Source organism: Taeniopygia guttata, chromosome 4 (assembly GCF_048771995.1).
Source record: "Taeniopygia guttata chromosome 4, bTaeGut7.mat, whole genome shotgun sequence".
Lineage (NCBI taxonomy): Eukaryota > Metazoa > Chordata > Aves > Passeriformes > Estrildidae > Taeniopygia > Taeniopygia guttata.
The window spans coordinates 6,745,584-6,773,467 of record NC_133028.1 but is presented as its reverse complement, the minus strand read 5'-3'; the positions used below and the strand labels follow the sequence as shown (position 1 = coordinate 6,773,467).

At 40.9% G+C, this 27,884-nt stretch overlaps 1 protein-coding gene across 17 annotated transcripts in view; it reads left to right on the top strand.

Moving 5' to 3' along the window:
* CTBP1 (C-terminal binding protein 1) overlaps window positions 1-27,884 on the top strand; it is a 232,622-nt gene that overhangs the window by 142,167 nt on the left and 62,571 nt on the right. For 4 of the 17 annotated variants that reach the window (XM_030270529.4, XM_030270533.4, XM_072927911.1 and 1 more), the window contains exon 1: window positions 25,429-25,671. The exons of 10 other annotated variants lie outside the window; for them this stretch is intronic. In XM_030270529.4, the coding sequence (XP_030126389.1) occupies window positions 25,632-25,671 (40 nt within the window). In that variant the 5' untranslated portion in view covers window positions 25,429-25,631. Of the gene's footprint in view, window positions 1-25,428; window positions 25,672-26,132; window positions 26,169-27,884 lie in introns of those variants that run through there. 3 more of the 17 variants (XM_030270528.4, XM_072927919.1, XM_072927918.1) reach the window with 3 other exon arrangements.

The window sequence follows — 27,884 nt, the reverse complement described above, 5'->3', positions numbered from 1 at the left end:
TCCCCCAGCCATCAATTCTTGCTTTAGAGGTCCCTGAGCACAATGTTATTCCACATTTGGAAAAATATTACAGTGTGGATTTTGGATTTGTGCTGTTGTAAGGAATTCACCTTTGGCCATGGGCAACATACTGGGCTCTGAGTCCTTGCTCTGGCCCAGGACAAGACTTGTCCAGTTTAATCAGAGCAGGTACCAGCTGTAAGAAGGGAGGATTCCCAGGAACGGAGGAAGACAAGCAACAAAGAGTTCAGATTCAGGTCAAGAAGCACAACTGGGAAATATTTTGAAGTATACCTTTATGCTGCTGGTTTTTTTCAACAAATAATTTATCTTTCCCTTAGATGCTTTTATAGCTTCACTTTAATTTCTCTACTTCATGCCTTGATGGTTAATTTTCATACATTTAATTACAAGTATTTTGCTGCACTTAGTGTTTAGATTTATAGAGCCAGTTTCTCAAAATTGTGTAGTAAGTTCATTTTAAACAATTTTACTATTCCTTAAAAGGTTGAAATACACAATTATATGTGCACTTGACAAAGTAATTTCATGATTTCACCACACAAAGATAGTTTCGTGATGGATTTATTGTGCGGTTTGAGTAATTTTGGACAAGAGTCCCACAGATTTTTATTTGATGTGTTTTTAATTTTAAAAATATATTGGATTAAATAGAAGATGTTATTATATATTAATGCATTTTTAAAGTATTACACTACTATTAAATCATAGTCTTTCTCACACACATATTATATAGACTTTGTAATATCAAAAATGAAAAACAGCTTTTAGTCGTGAGGAGTAAAGATTGCCAGCATTTATCTGGATGTGACAGAGATAAAAATTAATTGAAGGCAGCAAAAAAAGTGACAGTACATGGTAATATTTTTATCACACTCAAAGTCAGTAGATTTTCTTCATTTAGAGCTGGAAGTGTAACATATTCTGGTTTTCTCATCAGTTGTAGGAAAGACTGATTTATTCAGGCCTTCCTGATGCTGCTTTTCAGAGCCATTATCACTTCCCATCAGCTGGAATGGCCTTTCAGAAATAATGGGAGGCAAAACTGGAGGTCTGGGCTTCTGACACCCGGCTCCACTTCTCTCCCTTGTTCCACTCCTAAGAAGGCAGCAGTCCTGACATGCTTCGAGTCTGATTTTCGTGGAGTTTGTGCATTAAAGACACTTTCTAAATCTTTAATGTGCATCTCTATGTGCTGTCATAGTTTTTTATTTGCACTGGTCAGGCCACACATAAATTTGTGCTTAATAAGAAGAGACCAGTTTTTTTTCCTTCTTATTTCTCTCTCTCATTTACGTAAATTATATTTCAGCAACTTAATTTTGCACTTTTTTCCTCTCCAAATGTGCCTAGGTCCATAATGGTAACTGAAAGAGATCCGTAACATTGCAGGACTTTGTTGTACCAAGTTGGAAGGAGGTGGCTGGATTTTGGCTGGACTTTTGGGATGGTTTTTAGCTGTGCAGTTGTGTTCCTGATTCACATTTGTACCAAGATCACTTGGAAGCCAACTCAGCTGGCCTCTTGTGCTACTGCTCCTCCAGTCCTCGCCTCCTCGAGCTGGTATTAGGACCAGCAGTGTCATGACCAGTGCTGTTTTCTTTCTGGAACCATTCCCAGCAAAGTGCAGAGGTCCAAGTGTGCCCCCTTGGGTCCCAGCATCTCTGGGGCTCTGGGTTCTGCATGTGATGGGCTCAGAGGGATTGCTGTGCTTCCTCAGAGAGCTGCCTAGTACAGACTCACACTCTTGTGAGGAGTGTCTTGATGATTAAAGGGTTAAGGATAACAAAAGCACAAGAAATGCTATTGCTCTTTGTTTTCAAGAAGATGATTTTTATTTTCAGTTGAGTGGGGAAAGGAATTAAGAAAAACATTAAAAAATAGTCTTACCGTTGGTTTCCAAAAACACAAATCAAGTGTTTTGCTCCTTGGTTTTTGCACAAGTGTCCTCAGGACCTGGGGTGAGGAAGGAAGGGGAATTCTGTGGACAAATAAGTGTGATGCCTAGGTGTGTATTACTGTAAATACCAATTTGAGGGGTCAAATTCCAAACTGTTCTGGTGTCGAAAGCTGACTGGCTTCATGTTACCGGCTAGGCCAGTGATGGATTTGTTTTCATCAACCAAGTGACTTCAACTGTCTGTGCCTTTTCTTCCCTTTGCCTTATCTCCTTCATCTCTAATGGGAGATATTTGCTCATTCTGAGTTGAGGCCATGGGGCTGTGATTTCATCTGGCACATTTAGATGTTACCAGATCTTACTTCATGGACCAGAATAGGGATAATAATAAGTTGTTTGGAAAATTTTTAAGATGCCCTATCTCTCAGAGGGTTGATTTTTTTCAGCAATAAACGCAGGTTTCCAAGTTAATTTTGGTTCCATTACAGTGTAAGTGCCTTCTGCTGCATGCAGAAGCTTCAGTTCTCACAGATAGCAAATACATACATAGATACACCTCCCAAAAACCTCTGTGTGCACATTTTTATTGGATGAGCTGTGGCTCAGAAATGGAACCAAGCCAACATTGTGTGCATGTGAGATGTATTTAATAAATGGGGAAAAAAAAATCCATCTCATTTGGAGCTTATTTGCTGTCTCTTCAGCTACGAAGTCTGTAGTGTACAGTTAGCAGTGGTTAAGTCTTGCATGCATTCACTGCAAGAAATTCTACAAGCTGTTGAGTTTCACCACTACTAAATATAGCACTCACTCTAGCACTCTTCAAAATATTTAACAAAAAGGAAAGTTTGTTTTATAAGGGTTTGGCATTTTACAGTCTCATGATAAGCAAAAGTTTTAGTTGTACCTTAATACTGGTTTGAAAGTAAAGTCTGTAATGTGATCTGTAAAATAGATTTCATTATTGTATATAGAAAATTTCTCCTAATTCTTGTAAAGACAAAAACAGTTGTACTTGAAACTGTTGCTGTAAGAATGTAATGCAAAAGTCAGGTAAAATAGTATAAAACCATATATAAATGATAGAAAACTAGTTTGGGATTAACCATCTGCAAATATTCTATCACCCTAAACATAATGGACCAACACCAGGACTCACACATAATGTTAATAATTAAATGTGTTTGAAAATACAGCAAATACATTTATGCATACCTGTAGCAGTTTCAACATACACATTTTTCATTTTTAATATTAAATAAAAGAGAATATCATCTACTTTTAAGAGAAGTTGTTGTTACCAGAAAAGAAAACAAAATAAAAAGAGGTGAAATATGCAGTAGCAGCAATATTTTATGTAACTTTCCCTATAATCAAATAAGCTCCAACTGCCAGGACATTTATCTCATTTGTCAGGATGTCCAAGTTGTTCGTCATCACCCACCTCAAATAAGTCAGCCTGTCCACTGCATTATGTTCACTACTCAGTTGGCCAGAAGAAAACCTTCTTGGAACAGACAGATGGTGAAGAGATAGTAGGAACTAAATAAGTAAACCAAAATCACATGTAAACTTGTTATGTGTAAGTACATATTGGGGTTTCTTCCAGAGGTCATCTGGCTTCTTGCAGTTGCTGACTTCATTAAAAAAAAAAAAAAAAGGATTTTGTTTATTCCACTTAATTTCCATTAGATGCATAGTGCCAATTTTCAGTGTGTTTTCTTTCAGGGTTTTTCTCTTTCTTTCCATTTTTTTTTCCAAAGAAAAGAAGTAGAAATTCAGGTGCTCTGTCATTATTAAAAACCCCCAAAAAATTTTAAAAGTCTGTACAGAAACAGCTCCCGCTCCTCCCTGAACTTGCTTGTGTTATGGTGCAAAATTATAACAACCCCTTTTGTGTCAAAGGGCTGATGAAGCACCTGAAATAATGCACTTTTATATAAATGACCAGTTTAAAATACTGTTATCTTCCCCAAGTTTGTATTTTAAAGATTTAAAGGAGTTCCAGAATCATGCTGACTTTTGGCAGTGAGGGCAGGTGGAGGGGTTTTTGGAGGGAGGCTGGTGTTTCCAGCAGTGCTGGGGACACGCTGAGCTCTCTGCAGGGAGCCACCAGAGTGGGTCTGTAAAGGTGGTGGCCCTTGTTTATTTTATTGGCCATTCTTCTGCCTAGCTGTCTCAGCCTAGGCCGTGCTATCTTCAATGGACAGAGGCTCAAAAGCCATTTTTGTGGCTGTTCTTGCAATCACAGGGTGGTTTGGTTGGAAGGAACCTTCAAAGATGGTCAAGCCCACCTCCCTGCCCTAGCCAGGGTTCACCTTCCACTGGCACTCCTTCAGTGGTCATTAAAAAGATGCACTTGTCGCTAATCCTTTCCTCCTAAACCTTCATGACAGCATTCCCACTGTTTTCCTTCTCTTCCCTTCCTCCTTCTTCCCTCAGCGCCTTCAGATGAGTTTCTGGGGTTTGTGATTTTTGCTGTATTGATAATTGTGTTGGGTTGGCAGCATTTTTTGCTTCATACCTACCAAAAGTTGGATGGAAGAGTTTAATGGATCTTGCACTGCACTGTAACAGTCAGCAGATTCAAGAAAAGAAAATTAATGACAAACCACTTTGCACTTCTAGAACTTTTGCCTCTGGCAAGGAAACCATTGATTATCTTTTTGTGATTGAATTAGTTTCTTTTCACACAGATACTTTATGTCAAAGTAGTCAAAAGTTTGGAATACGTACAAACTCCAGTGATTGACTTTTATTTTCTATATAACACACAAAATCCCATTTTAAAATAAGTTAATAAAGTGCATATTCAATATTTAACTTCTCATTACCCCTTTAAAATACAGAAGTTACATTGTGTTGATGCTATTTACCCCGTCTGTTTCTAGTTTTAAAAAATTGTTTTGCCTTTCATCCATTTTTATTTAATGGACTAAATTTCTTCTCTGGTGCTCTCAGTGCTGCTTTTCTTGAAATACTTATTATAAGCTCTTGAATTTTTGTATTGGTAGACTAATGGACCATGTAGGCCATTAGAAGAACTGAAAAGTTAAACAGTAGGAGTAGCACTGAAGACATAATTAGTTGAAGCATTTGTAGCTTTGGGTATGATGTGTAATGAAGAATTCTCTATAATTCCTGTTTCCTTCAAAGAAAAACTGCTTGGTTTTATGTGTGCAGGTCAATACTTAACCCCCCACCTGCTCTACCATTTGAATATTGCTCAGAATTGCTCAGTCTGTTGCCACATTGTTGCAGATAAAAACAATATTCTAGATGGATGTTGCAGATAAAAACAATATTCTAGAACCTTCTGTGGCTCTCAGTTCCCCAGTCAGGAAAAAACTGACATCTGGTCCAGAAGAGATTCAGGGTTTGAATGTTTCAGGTATGTATTTCAACATTTCATTGTGCTGCTTGACAGATTAATTGCATTTTTGTTTGCCACCTGCACTTTGTGTTGCATCAGGCACGTATCTCCAAAAGACACGTGTTGAAAGGTCTGATGAATTACACTTTTCCAAATAACACAGCACTGATGCCCCAGTGCTGTAAATACTTTAGTCTTTACAAGGTTCCAGAGGGGAGAAATGTGATATTTGTTTTGCAAACACTATTTTCATCTTATTCTGTGTGTTGTCAATTTAGCTTCTTGATTTTCCCTTGGTTAAGTTAAGGAAACAAAGACTGCAATGACAACAGCATGGGCACATTGCCTCTCACAAGTGTCTTTTGTAAATAATCTAGGAAAATAATTACTTCCCTCCATTTGACTAGAGGACAACCTCGCAAGACTGACTATATTTTAATTATCACATTTGTGCCTTCAGTTGTTAGAAGTACTTTGTTACATGGTTATAAAGGCTGGCAATTAAAACATAATGCTTCTGCCTCATACAAGACTCACAAACACCTCTTTGAACATCTTGGAGATGGCCTGGCTGTGTCCATTGAATTTCTGTTTTGATGCCCAAACACAGAAGGGTTTTTTTATTTGTGTCACAGACACAAATGTATGCATATATATATTGCTTGTAGTGTGTTCCACTTCATCTGCTCTGTGCAGTTAGTGGATGTGGCCTGTAGTATCTCATCTAGTCCACCTGACAGAAAAGTAAATCCGATGACCTAAAGGGTCTGTTGTTTTCATACTGGTCTGTGCTGACATGAAATCTGTTCATCTTCTTTGCAACCTTTGGTGTCAAAATGTTTGTGCTGTTAAACTGAAGGCAGAAATCGCGAAATTCCTGTTGACAAGTACATATAGTAAAAGCAAGAGTGGAAATGTACCTTATTGTTTTCCAGGAGATCAATAAACTTCAGTTAGATGGGCTTAAACATGATGGTGCAGACCCAAAATGCAGCAGGTCCCCAGGATCTTCAGCTTTTCCTTGTCTGGGATGTGATGGTGCAAGAGAGGGAACAATGGATGTGGGCTTGCTTGACTGTGCTTTCTGTGGGACGCAGACAAATCTCCCTTGGTAAATTGTTTTTATTCTCTGCTAGTCCAGTGGTGCCCTGCATGAGCCTTCATACATCTTGGACCTAAATGTTGGGATGAGATGCACCAGTAAGGGGTTTATGAAATGCTGTTAGCTGTGAGGTTCTTCCTGCAGGATCTAGGGAAGGTTTTGCTATGCTTAAAGACTTTTCTGCTCCAGTTTTCTTGAGAGTGTTGTAAAGTTAGGGTTCCATTTAAACAGCAGAAGGAGGAGAGGCAGAAAAGTTTGAAGTTGGGTTCCCTGGAGGAGGTTCAGGGAAGTGTAGAAGCAGTGGTTTGTAACGGATGGGTGTGAGCAGTTCCCACTGATACCAGCAGCCACCAAAGGATGGAGGAGAGAAGAGCCAGCAGGAGGTCCTGAACTCTGGAACTTGCTCCTTTTCTGATCAAAGTCCAGATATTTTTATTCTTAGGATACGATTAAAAACTTCAAGTGTGTTTTTGTGAGATTACTGTGGTTTTTTCTTATTATGTTGAGAGAAACCTGTGTGTATTTTGCAAGGTGACTGTGATGTCTATGATTCCAACTTACGAATTTGTTATAAGAGTCCACATAGTTTTTGGGGTTTTTTTAAGTGATCAAATCACAAAGTATGTAGGAAGCATAGATCTGTTTATGGAGTTATGAGAAATGTCTGATACTGCAGATCAGTACAAATGAAGCCAACTTGGTAACATCAGGACTTAACAGGTCTTTTGCATCAGAAGTAGGACACAGAAATGTTACTTTCCACAGGATTATTTCTTTTTTTTTTTTTCCTCTTGCGTCATCTCATGGAGATGTCAAAATGTGCAAAATTAGGTCATTTTAACCACTGAAGCTAAGAGGAGCAAACAGAATTTCAGTGTGGGAAACAGCAGGAGGGAGTTTAAGGGTAAAGAGAGACCAGCCGAGGTTCCTCAGGGGAGGATGGCCAAGCTCACTGACTTCTTTTTCAGAGCAGCCCCAATACCTTGCCTGGCCCTGGCTGGAATGGGGGAAAAGTCCTCCTTCAAATGTTTTCCTCTGAAGAGCAATCACTGTAAATTAAAGTTATAAGTGTAGTGGTTTCAGGTACAAATCCCACCTTGGCACAGTGCCCTACTACATTCCTCATCTCAATTCAAGGATTTATATGTGAAACCTTACCTGTTTTGGGCTGCACGCCTGTGATTTGGTCCATGTGGTTTGAGATGATGAACATCAAAACCACTAATGTTAAATGCACTTGTAAAAAGTTATCTAAAGTAAGTGATTTGTAATGAAATGCCCATATTTTTATGCATTATTTATGGACAAATATTTGATAACCAGACCACATTTTTTATCTCAAGGGCAGTTTAATTAAATAAAACACAATGTAGAAAAAAATAAATTAGAACTTTATTTAACCCAAGCAAACTTTTTACTAAAACAGAAATCAGTTGGCCATCTGTTATAATTGATGGAGGTCTAAATTGTCTTTTTTTTCATAGGAACATTTAGCAGACTGAGCTATATTTAAATCGTAAGGTTTGTACTCAGAACATTCAGAAATTAGGTTATTATTTATTAAAAGACCTACTGCATTCTCTTTTCAGTAGTGATGAATGCAGGAAAACTTGTTTCCATCATCGAATTTTCAAGTACAATTACTTAGCCGTGCTCGTACAATTACTGCTAAAATGTCATATATAAAAATGACTGTATAATCACATTCACAAAAATGTACCACAGGATGATATTTCTGTGGATGATGGAAGAGAAGACTGCAGGAAATACTGCTTAATCTGGGTTGTTGTGTTTTTTAATTGCCCAAAGTGCACCCAAAATACTAAAAATGGGTCTTCTTCTGAGTAGTCACCTCATTGTTTGTAGTGATTAGCCCAGATAAGAATTTAAGAAGAGGCCTAGGCAACAGTTAAATTAAATTTTAGAAGCCACACTCTTCTTAAGAGCTGTAATTTTGCTCCCAGTAGGCCTTTAAATGCTACTCACATGCTGTCTTCTAAGTCCCATTATAGATGTCACTGCTCCTTAAGTTTGGCTTTGTTTAAAAAGAAGGAAAAAAAAAAACCCTTGTTTTTTGAATGAAACGTGCAAGCAAATCATTAGATTAAATTGCTCAGGAAATGATATGTGTAAATTGGATCTGCAGAGTCGTTACACAGCCTCCAGTAAACTTGGAAATCTAAGGGAATTGTATGGGTGGAAGAGGGGAGAGGCTACAAAGGAGGAATTTAGAAATACTGCCTTGGCTTGCAGGGACAGTGTTAGGAAAATCAAAGCTCACGCTGAGACTTGAATGTCAAGGGCAAGGAAAAGCTTCTACAACTACAGGGGTAGTATGAGGACTGGAATGTGTTTTTGGGGACATGATGCAGAAGAGGGTGACTGGGAACAGTCAGCATAAATTTATCACAGATAGATCCTGCTGGGTAGGCAGATTCACTCTGGGGATCAGGGGAAGTGCTGGATAATGTTTTCCTCAGTTGGAACAAGGCTTTTGGTGATGCCCCAGTATTACCCAGGCTGGGGGTGTGTGATGGTTGTGTCAGGTGGGCAAACAGAGGGGTAGAGCTCTGGTTGGATGATGGGGCTCAGAGGTTGTGTTTAGTGCCATCTACTCTTTATTTTCTGGAGACAACAGCAAGTGGAGGAGGATCTGTCATGTTAGAAGATCTTGCTTGTTTAACAGTAGCAGATGAAGGCGGGTAGTGGTACCAGAGTGGAAGTGCAGCTTTTGACTACAACCAGTATCTCCAGATTTCAAAACTTGTGTTTTTCACTTGTTTAGTTTATAGAGTAACAGAATGGTTGGGGTTGAAAGCCTGTAAAGATCATCTTGTTCCAATGTCCTTGCCATGGGCAGGGACACCTTTCACTAGACCAGGCTGCTCAAAGCTCCTTCCAACCTGGCTTTGAACACTTCCAGGAATGGGGCAGCCACAGCTTCTCAGATGAACTTGTTCCAGTGTCTCACTACCCTCACAGTAAAGAATTTCTTCCTTATGTGTAGTCTAAACCTACTCTCTGTCAGTTTGAAGCCATTCCCCTTCGTCCTGTCACTCCATGTCCTTGTCAAAAGTCCCTTTCCAGATTTCTTGAAGCCCCTTTAGTCACCGGATGGTCTCCCTGGAGCCTTCCCTTCTCCAGGCTGAACACCCCAGCACTCTCATCCTGTCCCCACAGCAGAGGTGCTCCAGCCTTCTGATCACCTTTGTGGCCTCCTCTGGCTTGCTCCAGCAGATCCATGCTGTACTTGTGTTGGGGGCCCAGAGCTTGAGGCAGTGCTGCTGGTGGGGTTGGAGCAGAGCAGAGGGAAAGTCCCCACCCTTGGTGTGCCCACCCTGCTTTGGGTGCAGCCCAGGACACCCTTGTCTTACTAACACCCTTGTCTTGGAAGCTCTCAACATTCATGGAAACTGAGAGCTTCTATTAATCAATCATTAGTTAAGGGTTGAAATACGAGCAAGGTGTCAGGTTGTGCTAAGCCCTTGTGGAAAGATGGGACGAGTCCACACGAATGTGCTGCCCTCACCTGACCATGGGCAAATGAGTAAATCCTGGTTGGCTGCAAGAGCAGCGAGCTCTGGAGTTTGGAGAGATTTTCCTGGAAAAGATTTCATGGCAGAAATCATCCCTTTCTGCTTTTCTGAGACTGATGTCAGCAAAGAGGCCAATTTTTCATCCTATTTTCATCCCAATTTTTCATCCCAATTTTTCACCTGTTTATAGCTCACATTTTTTTTCCCTATCATCTTGCCTACAGCTAATTTGTAATGGAAGAGAAAATTTAGTCAAGAGAATGTGTGGTAAAAGGTTGTTCTCATTATCTGTATTTTGCTAAAAATCAGATTGAGTTAACAAGACAGTTGATTTTAAGGCAGGCATTATCCAGGGCACAATACAGTACTGATTTAAACATTTATTTTATGATGGCATATATTATTCCAATAGCTGTAGCAAGCATTTTAATAAAATATGGATTTATTTTACTGAAAATCTTTCAAAGTTTTAGTACAGCTGTGAGCTGAGGTTTATTTTGGCACACTCAACTGTTGTGTCCTCTCCATTAAATGTTTAATTGAAGCCCTCTAGAATTTCAGTTTAACATCCTAAAAACTGTCATCTGAATAACAGTGGTATTGTTGTTTCATGTTCATAATTACTTTAAGAGCTGTGAAAAACAAAACTTAGCTTGTGTTAATGTCATTTTATGTAGTAAATAGTTAAAGGTTTAATTGGAAGATTCAGTCTTAGCATGTGGAGGTCTTGCATACTTGGATGGCAAATCTTCATTGGGTTCAGGAACATCAAAGCTTGGTCCATAAAGGAAAAAGAGACTTCTCAATTTTCCCAGTAGATTGAAAAACAGAAAAATTGATTATGCAAACTGTAGACCTATACACAGTTCACACTTACTTCATGTACCATAACTATTTCAGAAGTGATAAGTGTGTGTTGTACTTCTCAGGTCCTAGGAAAATATTTGATAATTTTTTTAATCCACTAAGTGTTTTGTGCAATTAATAGTAGCCCTGTGGGGGAGGATGAGGAGTCAGCTTTGTGGCAGATTTTGGTTTAATTTTGGATTCAGAGGATCTGTGTGTCTGGACCTGAGGAGTGGCATGTCCATGGCACAGGGCATGGCAAGTTAAACACGTGCAGGTCTTTGCTGGGTAAAAATTAAGGATGAGAGAAGAGCACAGGCAGATGGAGGCACTGCCATCTATTATTGATGGATATGGTTGTGATTGGAGTACAGTTACACAGATTGCTAAAAGCTCAGAGCTGAGATAGCCATCTCATAGGAAGCAGGATTGTCTTACACCCGCTGTGTTTAGTTCTTCTGTACAACATAGGTATAGCTGGCATTAAAAAATAAATGTATAAACCACACTGGGGTTGACAGTCTTCTCTTGATTCTAACAACAGCAGCTTTTTGGTGGTGTAAATGTTTTAGCAACACATGAATACAATTTTTATTGATCTTAATTTCTCCTTTTTCCCCCGTGATTAATTTATTACTCTTTTGGTGATTTTTCCAGGTTTTGCCCAACAGAATTTTTATCTCAGTTTTTACAGTTTAGCTTCCTAATTGGATTTTTGTTTTAAAATGAAAGTAAGTTTCTTTTCTTATCTTGACCTGCCAGGATACCTTGGAAAAGATCACTCCTCTCTCATCAACTCTGTTCTTCACATAATAGTAAAATGTTCTGCTCTAGTAGAAGTCAACAAAAAATATGTTAAAATATGATTCAGTGGGAGGCTGATGTGATACTTTCAAAACAGTAGTAATAAACAAATGTTCAAAACTTTCAAAATGCACATATTAAAACAAATGTAATTTTACAGATCTTCAAGTATATATTGTATTTTTTTTTAGCGGTAGGAACTTACTGGCCGTAGGGGAACCTGTGTTCATGGACATGAGGCCGATAAGGGGGAATGCAAACTGCAGGTTAGATAGTCAGCCTCCTACAGATTGCTATAGGATATTTCTTTACAGGGAAGCGCTGTATAATCTTTACCATATCCACTGCAAAACCAGAATGATGCCACAATGCTGACACAGCTGAGATCAACACCATGGATGAATGTGTGCCTGTCTTGGCCTCATCACTCATAAGGAGAATGACTCCTTAGTTGTAGTGGGACATCTGAATATTTTATGGATTTGCTCTGACAGTAAGCATGAGTGTTCAATAGGCAAATACTATGCATATTTTAAAGATGAGAAACCTGGATACATAGAAGGGAAGTGGTTTAGCATCAGAAGGTTGATAGGAGACTGGGGACAGAATCAGTAATTAATTGTGTATTTCCCAAATCTTGGTTGGTGCATTAATCCTTCTAATGTCTCCCAGTTTTGAGGTGCCTCTGTTCCCTTACAAAAGTGACTGCCAGCAGAATTCCTCTAGGCTCTGTCTTGTGCAACTTTTTGCAGACTTGAGTGGAAAAGTCTGAGCTGTGTCATCAGTTAGGATGTCAGCAAGTTAAATACCAGAAATTGATGGGCAGCATCCAGTTCTGCTTGACAGAATACAAGAATAGTCTTGCAATGCTGAGAGACAGTGTGTTCAGAGAAGCACTGACTGAGCTAAACCTGAGCGAGGCAGCAGTGTTGGTCCCTCAGGACTCGTTGCCATTATCTGATGGAGGACCTTTCTGCCAGCAGCATTCCCTGTGTGAAGGTGCCACAAGCTCCATCTCATTCCAGACTGCTCATGGAGCACCCGGCACCATGATCTGTTTATTCATTACTGCTCTCCAGATATCCCATTTTGGTGCACTGCACTTGGATACACGAGTGCATGAGCCCCAAACTATTTCAGTTATTGAATGGCAGTAATAAGACCGTAATAATTTAGAACTGGAAGTCCCTAAGGTCAGTGTTTCCCATGCTGTGTGGGGCTTCCCACTGAAGCCCCATAGAAATTTATTTTCTCTTGTCTCTGGTGCTCTCAGTGGGATCACCATGAGCTCTCTCCTGGAAACCAGCTGATTTGTGGTAAGACATCCCTCTTCATCACAGCTTCTGAGTAGTAATTGCTTCTTGTTAATGGATCTCAGGGAGAGACTGATACCAGGAGAGGATGCTCTGTGAGAGACAGCTCATCTGTTCTGCTCATTTTCATTCCTAGAGGGAGTGAGGCAGTGACCAGCCATTAGTCAGCTTCAAGTTTTTGGAGCTGTAACTCCCCAAAGTGCAGGATCAAGAAGGAATTACCAGGTTACCTCAAACCTTCCTGTATCGTGTACATATCTGATACAGTTCAGCCCCAAATGTTTTATTAGGCTGCTCTTTCAGAAAGGCATTTGAAATATTCAGGAGATAAAGACGTGACCATAACCTTGTTAACATCCACTTGAACAACAACAACAAAATAAGCTAGAAAATACAGACTTTGGAATGAACTTCCAAGCTGCTCGGTGTTCTGATGTCTTCCTGTCATATTAGGCAGGCTTTTAGTGTCTGGTATTTCCCCCTGCAAAGCGTAATCACGTTACCTCTCAGGGCTTATTTGGCAATCTGAGTACCTTGTGTTCTTCAAGGCATTTTTTTCTATAGCACTGAGTTTTCCTTTTTGCAGACTTTCACCCATATAGAATATGGATGCCAGAACTGGCAGCAAAAGTTCACTATCTATAATGTTGGTAATCCTGTCCACAGTGGCAAAAGTTTCCTCCATACTTGAATTTAAGGATTTTTTCAAGGAAAACATGATTTCATCATGTTGAGGTGTGGTTCTTGGAGCTCACACAGTTGCACATACCTTTTAAGGCCCTAATTCCCTACCCTGTCATCATGACAGTAGTATTTTCTAATGGCAAAGCTTTCCATCTTGGATTTATTAAAGCATGTTTGGTTTCTTTATTTATCTGTGATTCCAAATGACTGCATGATTGCACTTTTGCTATTCTTTTGTAGTCAGTTGTTACTGGTTTTATGATGCTCATAGTAATTTTTGCAGATTTTCTATTTATGTCCACATTGTTGGTGAAGATGATGACAAATACCCATTAGAAACATCTTTACTAAGACAATTTTTCATTGACAAATGTGTCCTAAGATAATTGATCATAATCCTTTAAATATGTGTTTGTTTTTATCAGCCTTGTATAGCACTAACTTCTTAAACCAGAATGTCAGTAGTGTTAACTTGGACATCCTGCAAAGCTCTAATTTGTTGCATCTTCATGGTTGCCTTAAATGAATTTGTTAGATATTTAGAAATCCTGGTGATGAATGTAGTATAAGAATAAAGATTATTAATTTCTAATGAAAATAATTTGCTATTCAGTAGAAATTATCAACAGTGTGCAAGTACACAGTTTCTGGATTTCATTAGTTGTTCATTCTTGTTCGCCAGATCGAGTTTAGAAATAAATTTTGATACCAGATGTGCCCAATGGCCCAAGAATTTCAACGATTGTACTTTATTAATTAATTGAGACCATAATCTAGTATTAGGAAAACTATATTAAGAAAATAATTTAATAAAACCCTCATAAAGTAGCATTCCAGTAGAGAAAATGGACTTGGAATGTATTTATTAGTATTTGGCTCACTCCTCTGAGTCTGAATGTGCATGTACAACTGCTGACAATTAGAATTATTTTTTCTGATGCATCTATGTGGGTAAGCTTGGTTTCTGGAGAGAGAGATGTTGCATTTAACCATGTAGTGAGTCATATATAGACTACAACTTGTTTGGGTCAGAAAGAAGTAGTATACTGTGATATTCTTACATTTCTGATAGTGTAAGCTGCTCAAAAATCTATTTTGCAATTATCTTGATTATTTAAGTTCTTTGGAGGTCCTTGTGAGAGCAATAGACTGTTCTTCCCAGCTGAAATTATTTAGCTGTTTCTTTCCTCAGTTAATGTAGGGAGAGAAAATCAATATAGAAGATAATATTTTAGCATTAGTTGATCCTAGGGTCTTATTTGATTCCAGCATAGCAGGCTAAGTAGCAAATGCTCTTAGCAATTGTTTCTGTTAGTGGAATTTTGAAAGCACTAAGAGAAATCTTGATCCATGGAGACAGTACAGTAATTCACATTGACATATTTTCCCCATTTGCCACAGGGCAAGTGGAACTATTAATGCTCCTGTGCAAAACCTCTTTTCTCCTTTTCTCTTTTTTTTTTTTTTTTTTAGGAGCAGAACAGAAACAGTGTTGATCCTAACAGTGGATTACGTGTAAAAATTTAGACTAGCCTGCAGCCATCACAGGGAAAAAGATTCAGAAAATTTGCCATCACTGAATCTTTGCTTTCTTTCTACATATATACTCTCTGTTCTATGAGTATATATATTTATTTATTTACTTGGTGGATTTCTGTAGTGTTTTGGAGGTTTGATGGTTGTTTTAAACAAAAAGGCATCTCTGGGGTCAGGAAGCAGGTAGCAGTGATTTTAAAGTAAACTGTGTGAATACTGCATGTCCACATGAACTGACTCTAACAATAAAATATTCTCTGAATCCATTCTGTGCTCCACAATGTACAGTCAGTGCCCAATGGAGACAGCCGTTCCAATCATGTATACACAAGGAATATTTGTTATCCATTGTAGTATTTTGCCTGCAGCTTTGAGAGACCCAATTTTATCTTCCCTTAAGCAGACAAAATGATGTCAGCATCAGCATGGTACTTCTTTTTCTTTGAATGTTTCAAGAACCAAGAAATTGAGCCATTTGTTGATAAATGAAGGTTTAAGTAAAATACATATAAATTTAAGCAATTTAACTCAATGCAGTAAAATGGCCTTTGAAATGAGATTTAAATGTGAGTTCTTGAAAATCTGGTTGGTTAGATGTGCAGAAAATAACAGACAGTTGACTGCTAATAATGCCATAAACAATAATTAGGCTGTGAGGAGTGGTGTATGATAGATGACCAAGTATATATTATATATCTTCTCAATGTGCATCATCTTGGCTTTATGTTACCGAACTGTGTACGTGCTTTTAGATTAAAAGTTAACTAGATAAAGAATTTCTAGATGAATTAGTAAACAATTTCTTTGGTGTCCTTTCCCTTCCATTATTTCCCTTCCCCCTGCCCCCCCCCCCGCCCCCTTTTTTTTTTCTTTTTTTTTTTTTTTAAGAGAGCCAAGAGACTAAGCTTAGGTCACAAATGAGATGAGTTTGATGACCTCAGCCTATGGCCTCTCAGACATCTGTCTACATCTGAAAGCATCCATGGATTTTAGTAGAGTTGGAAATCTCTTGTCCGGAAAGATTCAGGAATAGAGTGGGAACACTTAATTCTGCTTGTGATTGTAAAACCTCAAAAAACAAACAAATAATCTCCTTCAGTACTTGGTATTTAGTAAGAGTTACAGTTATGCATAAAAGGAAAAACTTTCAAAATACTCATTGAAGCAAAGGAGGGTTGTTTTTCTTTTTCTCCTTAGACTATTTATTATCTCCATGAATTATTGTTCATTCCTCTCTTGTGATAGTTCTTTCTGATGTGGGCTTCTCTGTAATGTTAATCATAGAGGTGCCGCCTCTGGGAAAGACACAAACTTTAACCTTTCTGGGTCATGGGTCTCGGAAGCCACTTCAGTTAGAGATCAGCACAGTACAGCAGTACACAGCATGTTCCCATTTGTTTCCAGGTCTTTCAGGAACAGAGAATTAATTATTTATACCTTATCTATATACGTTTACTTATTATTACAGCTCAGTTGTCTTTAGCCTCCAGTAGTTAATTTAAAGTACATTTTTCCTAAGGTAACTTCATCATCTGTGATATAACTTGCACTGTTCATAAGGCGTATCAAATCATTTTAATTAAGAACCCAATCTGTTTGCATGGAAGTATTTCCCTTTTTGTCTATGTCTGCTGAACTTTCTTCTTCCTGTGGTGATGTGCAAGCTTGTACTGTGATCATTCTTCCAGATACATAAAATATTACAAATTAATAAGAGAGTATTCTGATATCAGTGACTCTTCAGCTGATTATTCAGGACCCAAAGAAACCATAAGACATTGAAGGAAAAAAATAGGCTTTTTATATACCTTAAGATCTTCCTTGGAATTATGTGATAAAAATGAAAACTTAAAAATTGTTGATTGCATCAGTGATGCAGATTTTTAATGTTTATTGTGTTACTTGTGATCTTGTAATTCAGATGGCACATCAGTGTAGTGAAAAATAATAGTTCATTGCATAAAAGCAGTATAATATATCCTGCTTCATGAAAAAGACAGCATATGTTAAGAAACCAAGTAATTGTCTTGATGAAGTAAATGAGGGAAAAAAAAATAAAGAAAAAAGCAAGATATGCATTAATTGAAACTGCTTTCAAAAGGTACATAATGTTCCAAGTCCTCTTCTACTCAATAGTCTGTTCCAGGAAATTTACCTTTCAAAACTGTCATAGAATTTACTTTAATGCCGTTTGTTTTGCTCTGCAAGCCACTTTCTATGATTGCCCAGCAGTCCTGGCTCACTGAGGAGGTCCCAGGGGATTGGAGGTTTGCAAACATCAGAAGGGCCTGAAGGAGAATCTGGGAACTGGGGGCTGCTCAGTCTGGGCTTTATGAAAGGCAGGTCCTGCTTGACCAACCCCATCTCCTTCTATGGCAGGGTGACGCAGGGGAAGGACCTGGACAAGTGACGTTGCAAGAGGAAGTGGCCTCAGGTTGTGCCAGGGAGGTTTAGATTGGATATTAGGAAAAACTTCTTGATGGAATGGGTGCCCAAGCATTGGAACAGGCTGCCCAGGGCAGTGGTTGAGTCACTGTACTTGGAGGTATTTAAAGGACATGTGGATGTGGCACTTGGGGACACGGTGTCATGGTGGCCTTGGCGGGGCTGGGTTGATGGCTGCAGTCAGTGATCTCAATCACTGTTTACAGCTCAGGATGAGCTCTTTGTGGGCTTTCCACAGTGTTGTTGTGAATCACAAATGCTGCAGATGTGTCAGCCCAGCCACCTTGCCAGTGCCTGCCTGGCACAAGAGCTGTGTTTAAAATTGCACCAGTGATCCTGCTGTGTCGAGAGTAATGGTTGTTGTGAGATGATGGAGTTCCCAGAAGACACTTGTAGGACCAGAGTTGTGCTGTGCTGTGATACAAATTCAACAATACATCCCTGTCAGATGGTGTTTTCCTGTGTAGAGGAATTGAACCGTTAAAAAGACAATGATTTAGCAAACATTTCCATGAGATGCGTTCTCTCTGCAGTATCTTCTTCATGTACTATGATAAGACCTTTGGAAAGTTTATCCATTAATCTTTAAATAATACCATCCTATCATAATGCTCAGTGCTGCCTTAGTCTGTAAGTCAGGGTATTTGGCAGTACAGATCAGCTCAAATAGCAGTAAATCTGTTGATACTGATTATCACCTCTTTGAATCGCCTTTGCTTCTGTAGTGAAATTCTGTGTTACATGAATATAAGTAGTGTGATCTTTCTGCTAGGAGAACACGCTGCTCTCTCATTATTCAGCTATAAAAGGGACTGTTTTCAATATATTTAATTTTTTTTCACATCACTCTGTAAATCACATAAATTGTTGTCCCTTACAGATCTGAATTATATCTTGGGGTGTCTTGAATAGGGATAAGTTGCAGTTTACTTTTCAACTATTCAGTTTTAAGTCTTGAGAATAGGAGGTAAAAGAGCTGCACAAGAGTATTTTGGCTTAATAAAAGCAAAAAGGTGGGCTTCTCAATAACCTCCAATAGATGTTTGTAAGGAAAAGATACATGTATTAGGAGAAGGTTAAAAATATTAATGTGCTGTCAGGTATATGGAGGCAGAGAACATGAAATGTGTTTCTTTGGCTAATGGAATATGTGTTTTACACATGAAACCTTGCTAGTTTCTTTTTACTGATCTAAAATCATTGACCATTCACTGTAATGGATTGCCTAGCCTGTATATTGTTCTGTATGTTGTAAATATGAAATTGATTTTCACTGCCCATCTCTTTGCTTACTGTGATTCTCTACTCTAATTTTCCTGTTTTCTTAAGAATGCAAATATCACTAACATTTGTATTATTTTTACATATTTAATAGGATGCTTTTCTCATTTTGTTTACAAATTTCTGGATATACTACTTATTAAATTAAATTAAATAATTTTAATCTTCAGGTAGAGCTTGCATGTTTTGTTGTCATCCGTTAAAGTATCCAGGAATTATCAGTGGGCAGGTTTTACAGTGTCAAGACAAACGTGTTCAGGTTTTTTCAATGTGCCAGTGTCTTTTTTGTTACAGCTGCTGTCCACAGTGTGGGTTACAGCAGGTACCCGAAGTGCTTGACTGATGGGGTGCAGCTGCTGACTGGTGTTGGGGTGCAGCATGATCAGATTTTCATTGGATGGGGATGTGATCCGTCAGGGACAGCCAGGGAGGTGCTGTGTGTCTCAGGAGCTGGTGTGGGGATTCACTAGAGGTCACTTTTTGCTCACTAATGAGCCACTCTCTTATCTTAGCAGTAGGTGATAGTGGAATGCTGGTAGTGCAGTATTTCGTAGTGGTACAAAGCAGTGCTCAGTTTGGAAGAGGATGAAATTCAAGCCTGGTAACTTGTAATCATCCCGAGTAAATTTGACAAAGCAGGAGAGTTCATTTCAATGTCATAAATGTACATAATCCCTGTGTGTGGTTGTGCTTAAGGCCCTTTGTAGCAAATGGACAGTTTCATGTAACACTGTTCTGCTTTTTTCATCCTTTAGTATCCTTGCTGGTTTTTCAGATGGGTAAGACTTGTGCTAAGTTTCAGAGAAAAGTCTCCAGGTAAATTCTTAGTGAGCTGTGGCTTTCATTTCATATGTGTTTAATTTGTCTTGAGGGCATCCTCAGTCTTGTGGTGCGTGTTTGAAACAAGGAAGTATGATGCTTTCTATGCCACCTAGTGAATGAATAACTGTCACAAATGCAAATATAATTGTTTGGGAACTTGAAAACTATCTCTGATACAACTTTTGCTTTTTTCCCCGGCTACTTGTTGTGCAACTTTGATAAAAATAAGATGCCAAGAGTGTTAGAACTCAAGAGGAGTTGGAGGGTAGTAGAGTGCAAATGATGCTGCAGCCCAGTAAGACACGCCCAGTAGCAAGTTCACTCGGGATATCCACTGGTTGTGTTTAGGCCATTGGATGGTTCATTATTCTCCATGTCCCCTGTGAAATTGCCACCACCAAACAGGTTATTGAATCTACTACAGACTTGTGGGTTTTGATTCCTTCAGTTGGCCTTAATTTGTAGATCTCGTTTTTTGCATGCAGAATGCAACATCATAAAGAGTATCTGGTTCTCATTATAATTCGAAAGAGACAGTCAGATTTCATAACTGCATAGGCCAGAGCCTACTTCCATTAATTATCTAAAAAATAGCACTTTGTTTCATGACCAGGCCCCCAGACTGATTTAAAACTTAAGAAGTAAATTACTACTCAATAATCCAGTTCTATAAAAGTAAATGCAGAACGTTGTTACACTGGTTCATTATGTTGAAAGCATAGTGCATTATAATTTTTTATGGAATGTGAGTGTAACATATTCTAAATGCCTTCTTTAACACTTTGGGAGACAATTGGATCCGTGGTCTCACCAAGTGAGGGATACCCACTGTCCCCAGAATTTTGTTAGTAGCTAAATGTAAATTTTTAAGATTTCATTAATAGCAGGTCCTTTAGCTATGCCAGTTACACAGTTTGAATGAGCTCCCAGATTTCAGACAGGTGAGGAGGAGAAAACCTTCCCCAGGTCACTAACCCATTTTTTGTCCTTTCATGTTAATTGGCTGTTCATTCCCAGGAACACAGATTGCACTGCTTCTCCTTTACCTCATCCAATGTCAAATCCCCAAAGAAGCCCTGGAAGCGCAGAAGGGAGCGAGCCATATGGGGCAGGTTGCAATTGTTCCTTCAGGTCTGGATTTATTCCACTGTGAACAGATGGACAATGGCTGACATCCGCTAATGGTTCTTGATGGTTTCTTCTGCTGTTCGTCTCTCTTTTTTTTCTCTTCAGCCAGAGCACAGACCATCCTGGAGATGGTTTGGTAACTTCTGCTGACTAGATGGAAAATAATATGTCTCGTTTCACGACAACCAGAACATGCAGAGGATTTAATTCCACCCTGGTTCTTATGTTTTTAGCACTTTTATGAAGAGGATGAGAACAAGAAGAAAATCCCTTAGTCACTTAATACAGATAACATCAGAAGAGAGAGGGTTTCTTTTTGTGTTCAGTGGCTTGAAGGGAATGTATTCTTCCATTCATGCAGCTCACTACAAGATTTTTCACTTCATATTTCCAGCATACAGCTAGTAGAGCTGTTCCAATCTAAGAAAGGAGCAATACACATTTGGCATTTCAGAAATGACTTTGAAGGCGTGACACAGCTGAACTTCTTGTTCATTAAGTGGAACTTAAATCTACTACTTTCATCCTTCACCTTCTTTCTAACAGTAGATGAAGGTCCTCTATTTTATTTCATGCTTGCAATGACCGCAATTTCTTAAAGATGAGGTGGTTCTCTTTAGTCGATTATTCTTTTTTTCCCATTTTCCCCTCAAAACCTGCTGAAGATTTTTCTCCAAAATGACTTTCACATGAACCAGAAAGCATTAACTTCTTGAAGTGGGAAGTTGCACACAGGGGAAGTTATAACTAAAAATAAAAGAAACTGTAATTGAAATACGCAATTGCAAAATCAAATTAGGGTGATCTCTGTGTGTGTTATATAAACAAATGCTTCTCAGTATCTAACTGAAAGAATTAAGGAAATATTTTAATCCAAACAAAGTTTTCTTTACAGATTTTAAATAAATTGTATTGACTTAGTTTGATTATACATTTAAACAATCTATTTTAGGATAAAGGTCAAATGTTGGGCCCACTTTATCCGACCATTCTTTTCTTCTGACATAAATCTCTCATAGGATCTCATAATAGCATCTGCAAGATTTACTGTTGACAAAAGTTAAAATATGCCATTGAAACATAATCTTGCATTTTGATTAAAAATGCATAAAGGTTTTAAATTTATGGCTTTAAAAACTGTTACAATGAATGACGTCTGTTTGATAACAAAGCAAAATCACGCATGAAAGAACCAGCACACATGGCTGTGACAAACCAAAGAAAATCTGTGAGCACACAATAGCAGTATCTTTGTGTAAGAAAATTGTCAAACCTCGCTACACACTTCAAAAAACATTCAACATGTATCTTGGCTCATTGCTTAGGGGGTCAAACAGTAAAACTTCCTCTTTCAGTATCTTCAAATAAAGTAAGTCATCTTCACTTCGGTAAAGTCACATCTGCTAAAGATGGTGAACCCTGATGCTCTGAATTTGTGAAAGCCCAAGGTCATGCCCTTATGATTGCCCATTCCGAAGGGAATAAAACTTGTGCTTAAATTATACATGTGGCTGTTAACAGATACACTTAAAACAATGTATTTGCTCTGCAGCACATGTGCTCCTCCAGCTGACTCATATGAAGCCAAGAAACAGTTTGGGGGCTTTGAAAAACGCCATAATTCTTAGTGCAGGGCACAGAAGACACTCAGCTGTGTTACGCTGCTGTTGAAAAAAAGAGATTGCAGTAACAGCAGTGCCCAAATGCAGTAAGAGGACGGGGATTGTTAGGCTTTGTGAAGGATGTATTGTAGCTCTGTGAGCCATGGTGTAAAAGTTGTGAAGATGACTGAAGGTGAGGTGATCCAGAGGTGAGCTGCTGGAAGAAAGCAGGAAGCAGAATGGTTGGGGTCAGCTGGAGACTTGGCTGGAGTCAGCTCTTCTGCTGCTGGATTTTCTCATGTCCAGTCCAAAACTAGGCCACTGGCAGCCATGCAGGGGAGGAGGGCTAAATTTGGGGAAAAATGAGCTGCATTTTCTGAAGCAGAAAGAGCACTGGACGGAAAACTTCTATTTTGCTTGAGTTATTTCCATCCTGAGAGTCTGCACAGTTTACTCTGTAGAGCAGGTGCCTTGTGGCAGCTGTCAAGCAGGGTGCAGAGACCTTTTGGCTGGGGAGATGGGGTCAGATAACCTCTTTCTTCAGCAGGTGCAACTGGGCTTGCTGCTGCTGGAGGGAACACTGTTGGTCCAGTCAGCATCAGCTGAGGATCCAGCCCGTGATATTCTCCCAGGAGGCATGAACTTGTGATGGGTGTGCCAGGAGGGGCCTGAGTCCCGTGTTACCTACAGTGTGTGTATTCATTAGGTCTGTGTACAATCAGAAAGGAAAAAGAGCAAGCATATGAATCCCTTCACGAAGTAGCGTGGAGAATACCAAACTGCAGTATTAATAACCTCCTGTTATTGAATCCTCCATCTGTTCATCATGCCAACTTATCCTCACTTAGAGCACTCCCCTTGTCATAATATTTTGCGCCACACTCCCCTCCCTCCCCGAAGCAGCAGTTCCAGTTTAGATCTAAACATTTGCCCAGTCATGTAACCCCACCGAGGACATGGCCTCAGTGCCTGGATCCGTTTATGACTCTCTATTAAAAAATGCAACTGAATTCTTAATTTCTTTTTTGATTTTTTCCCTTTTCCTCTAGTAATTTTTTTTTGAGATTTTCATATCCATATTGGTATTCACAGATATTTCTCTTGTGGTTTAAGTGTGTTTGACCCCCTTAATGCTCATTCCTGATACTTTGCCACATGGCAACTGAAGCAGTGAGGGAGAGAAAAATAATTATCTTCTCCTTAGAGCTTTGATATGTATGTGTTTTTATATTTTGCTAACATCTATAAATGGCAATAAAGTGGTTAGCCACTTTAGAGTGATTAAACCCAAATTTATTTATACAAACCCCACATGAGGCGCTTGGCTACATGCTGCCCTAGTGATGCACAGTGAGAATTTAGGGAAACTGTTCTTTGAGGGATGTCTGTGCTAAGCCATAAAAGGCTTTCCCAGGAATACAGGAGGAAAATGAAGATAAGTCAGAGGCTGCATAAACTTGTCCTGGGAGTTACCTCCCAGTCCCGGTGGATAATCCCATGAAAGGGACACACTACCTGGGAAATGATGCGGGAAAACAAGTTATTAGGGAGCTGAAGCCAAGCTGCTGGAGGCTGTCTGTATGCTAAAATCCTTGAGTTGTGCCCTGAACGGATTCCTGAAATTCACACCACTCGGAGGCTGAAACCACCCTTCATAACCTCTGGGTTCAAATATTCCCCTCACAGGCAAACCAACTCCCAAAAACCCCGGGGAAAAATCTACAGCCCTGTCCGTTCTCCCAGTGAATTGCTTTTGGAGTGTCTGTCTTTATCCGAGAGGGTCCGGGTCCCTGAGGGACGCCGGGGCCGTTTGCTGACAGGAAACGATTGTTTTATTTCTGGAAAATCCCAGAGAAGGGATGTTCGCTGCCGGGCTGGGCTGGGCTGTGGGTGGGGACGGATGAGCGAACGGCAGCGGCTCCGCTTCCCGCCCGTAGCTGGGAAGGAGGAAGGGACAGCTGTGCTAATAGAAAGTTTCTGGGAGGGCTGGAGCGGAGCTCCGGGCGCTGAGGAGAGAAAAGCCGCGGGGCAGGAGACGGCGGGGCCATGGCGGCCGCCGCTCCCTCACCGCGCCCGGGCGGGGCCGCCGTCAGCCGACCCAGCGGCCGCGGGGGCGCCGCCGCCACTTTGGTTCGCGTCGGCCGCCGCCGCCGCTGTTGGGGCGGGGAGGGCATGGCGGGCACGGGGTGACCCCGAGGGACCGCGGCCACGTGGGCGCGACGGGCGCGTTCCCGTGGGGAGAAATCGGCCTTGGATTCATGGACTATGGGGAATTCGCTGCTCTTTTTCTAAGAGCTTCGCTCGCGGCCCTGCGGAGACCGCGGGGTTCGTTCTGGGGCTCTTCAGGGCGGCTGCAGAAGGCACTGACCCTCACCGACGGCAAAATTAGAGCGTTATGGCTTTATTTGTTTTAATTCCTGTTAGTTCGTGAGTGAAAAGCTATAGCCGAATCACAAATACAGCAAGACACCAGAAGTGCTGATGTTTTGGGATGCCAGGAACGGGCAGAAAGTGATGGGCAGGAAGTTCCACCTGAACTTGAGGAGGAACTTCTTTCCTGTGCAGTGACTGCACACTCTGCATCGTCCAGAGAGGGTGCGGAGTCTCCGCCCTGGAGATGTTCCAGACCCGTCTGGATGCAATCCTGAGCCATGCGTTCTGGGAAAACCTTGTTTGAGCAGGGAGGTTGGACTCGATGACCCGCTGTGGTCCCTCCCAGAATGACCCATGCCGTGACTCTTGAGAGTGCAGCCGGCGTTAACTTTGCCGAAGTTTGAACAAAACAAAACAAAACAAAACAAAAAGCAGTGGCGACATCGCGTCCCAGGGCAGGTCCCGGTTTCGCTGCGCGCGGCCGAGCCAGGCTCGCCCGCCCCGCTGTCTCGTTCGTCTCGGCGCCCGCCTAGAACCAGGAGATCGAGCCTGGGGGGCGCGGCGGCGGCGGCGGCGGCGGCGGCGGCAGCGGCCGCTCCCCCCCACGCCCCCCCCTCCGCCCCACCCCACCCCGCCCCTCCCTCCCGCGGGGGCGGGCAGGCGCGCGTGCGCGCGGCGGCGGCGGGGACGCGCCCGGCGGCGGGGGCGCGCACCGAGGCGCCGCTCAGTTCAGGGGCGCCCACGGAGCGGCCGCCATATGCCGCGGCTGCCGCGGCGGCTCCGAGCGGCGCTGCCCCCCGGCATCCTCCTCGTCCTCAGCCTCCTCCTCCTCCCCGCGGCGGGCGCGGACGGAGCGCGGCGCCTCCATGGGAAGTTCGCACCTCCTGAACAAGGGCTTGCCTCTAGGTAAGCACCCGGCCTGCTCGCCGCGGTGCGAGGCGGAGGGAGGGGGACACACACGAGCGGCCGCCGCGCTTTGTGTGCCCGTCAGCGCCGCTCCGGGCCCCGCCGCGGGCAGCGCCGCTGCCCTGCCGGCCGCAGCGCCGGCGCAACTTTGCCCGGTGGCTGCTTTTTCAGCTTGGGTGAGAACATAAAGGGAAATAAAAAACGACAGGCGGAGGGCCGGGGGGTGCGAGCAGTCCCGAAGTACCAAACTCAAAGGGCGCTGAAGCTGCGCCTGGGAGGGCTTTGGGGTGTTCGGTCCCCCCGGGGGAGCTTTGGGGTGTTGGGGGCCCCGCTCTCGCTCGTGGGCTGAGCGGTGCCGGCTCCGAGCTGCGGGAAGCTGGGCCGGTGTTTGGGTAAACAGGAAGTTTAAAAGCGGCGTTTTATTGCTGTAAAAAAGTGCTCAAGGCCTGGCTGGTGGGATGGTTTCGGCAGAGCTGCGGACGGGTTGTGTGTCAGAGGTAAGCCTCTTCACCCTAAATTTCAATTTCTCTGTTTCTGTCTTTCGCTACTTTTTTTTTTTTTTTTTTATTTAAAGCATGCGTTTATGCTGTTGTTTTTAGGGTAACGTGAATAATATGCATAGGGTGATGCCTCCAGAATTGCCGGGCATAAATTGTCATGTTAATTTGAAGGTGATTTTTTTTTTCCCCTGCCCCCAGACATAAGGAGACAGAATGTTGATTCTGTTTATAAACGTTATCATTTTGTAAGCAAATGTTACCAAAAGAAGGCTACAAAGCATAGAATAAGCCTGTTTACAGTGTAGCTATGAGTCAGACTGCTATGCTGCTTTGTTTTCCTCTAAAAATTTAATTCAAAAGTCAGGATTTAAGTCATAGAACCGAGCTGGAGAGAATAATGGTAGAAAATATTGTTAGCAGTGCTGGTTTTTAAAATTTCACCTGTCGTAACCTAAATTGAACAATTTCACAATGCCTTATATTTTAGTAAGTGTTGTCCTTATCAGGAAGAATGTTTGTTTTTAGGCCACGTTGGAGCAGCTAAAGATAATCATCCCTTTAGCCTCATTTAAAATAATGAGGCCTAATAAACTGAAGTGAGTGTGTACTTTCTTTTCCAGTGAATTAAAATAAATTGTCATATTTGTGTTTTAAGAGCATGGCACCGATTCCTCCTCTAGGGTCTTAAAAGATGTAAATATTCTTATTTAGTATTCAAGCCCCTTGGCAAGTAGCCTGATGCCCTTATTAAAATATTTTAAATCTCATTATTCTGTCCTACTAGGATGGGAACAAGAAAATACTAAGAAAAATAAAACATTCTTTAGTAATTCCTAGTTGAGGTTGCACTAAATAATACTTTGAAAGTCTGTTTCTTTTATAAATAAAAAGGGTTAAACAGCTGAGGATAAATTAGACTGCTAGCAGAAAGATAATTGTCCAGTGCATCTCTTTGTTCTGTGCTCTTATCTGTTTTATCTATTTTTAGCTGTGCGTTGGTGAAGCAGGCATGTAAAATTAGCAGCCCAAACTTCTAACTTTAGTGTCTTTTATAATGTTGCTCTTTATTGACCCCCAAAGGCAGCAAGATTTCAATATTGGAATTCCTTAATGTTTGACAGCATCCGCTTCAGTTTATTATTATGTCAGCCATCCCTAGAGTGAGATAGTGACAAAATATTTTGCCCATTGGCAACTCACTGGTGTATCTCAAACCAAAAGGAAACAAACAACGCTTTGCCCCCAACCTGCCTCTTTTCCAGCCTGAACAAGAAATGGGTGTTTATGAAGTGGCTGCAATTCATAAACAGATGAGAGAAAGTGGGAGAGATAAATTGTTCCCTCATTTTTGTCATTGTTAAAATAGAATAATGCTTGGGACATGAATTTAGCTTCTCTGTGTTTGATGGCATTGAGGGTGTAAACTGCAGAGTCAGTGTGTTCTCTGTCCTTCTGTAAACATGCACCCCCATACCCACCCCCCTCCCCCCCCCAAAAAAAAACCAAAAACCAACAAAACCACAGATTCAGTGTTTCTCCATCAGGGAGTGTGTTATTTCATTACTGAACTGACAAATAAAACAGTGATTATCCTGAGAACTGCTGTAGTCATGCTCAGTAGAAGAGTTTAGTCAATGAAACTGCTATTTTGAAATGAAACTACTCCAGTCACCTTTGTGAATTTTGCAGTTGAGTGTTGCCATATGTAGTTAA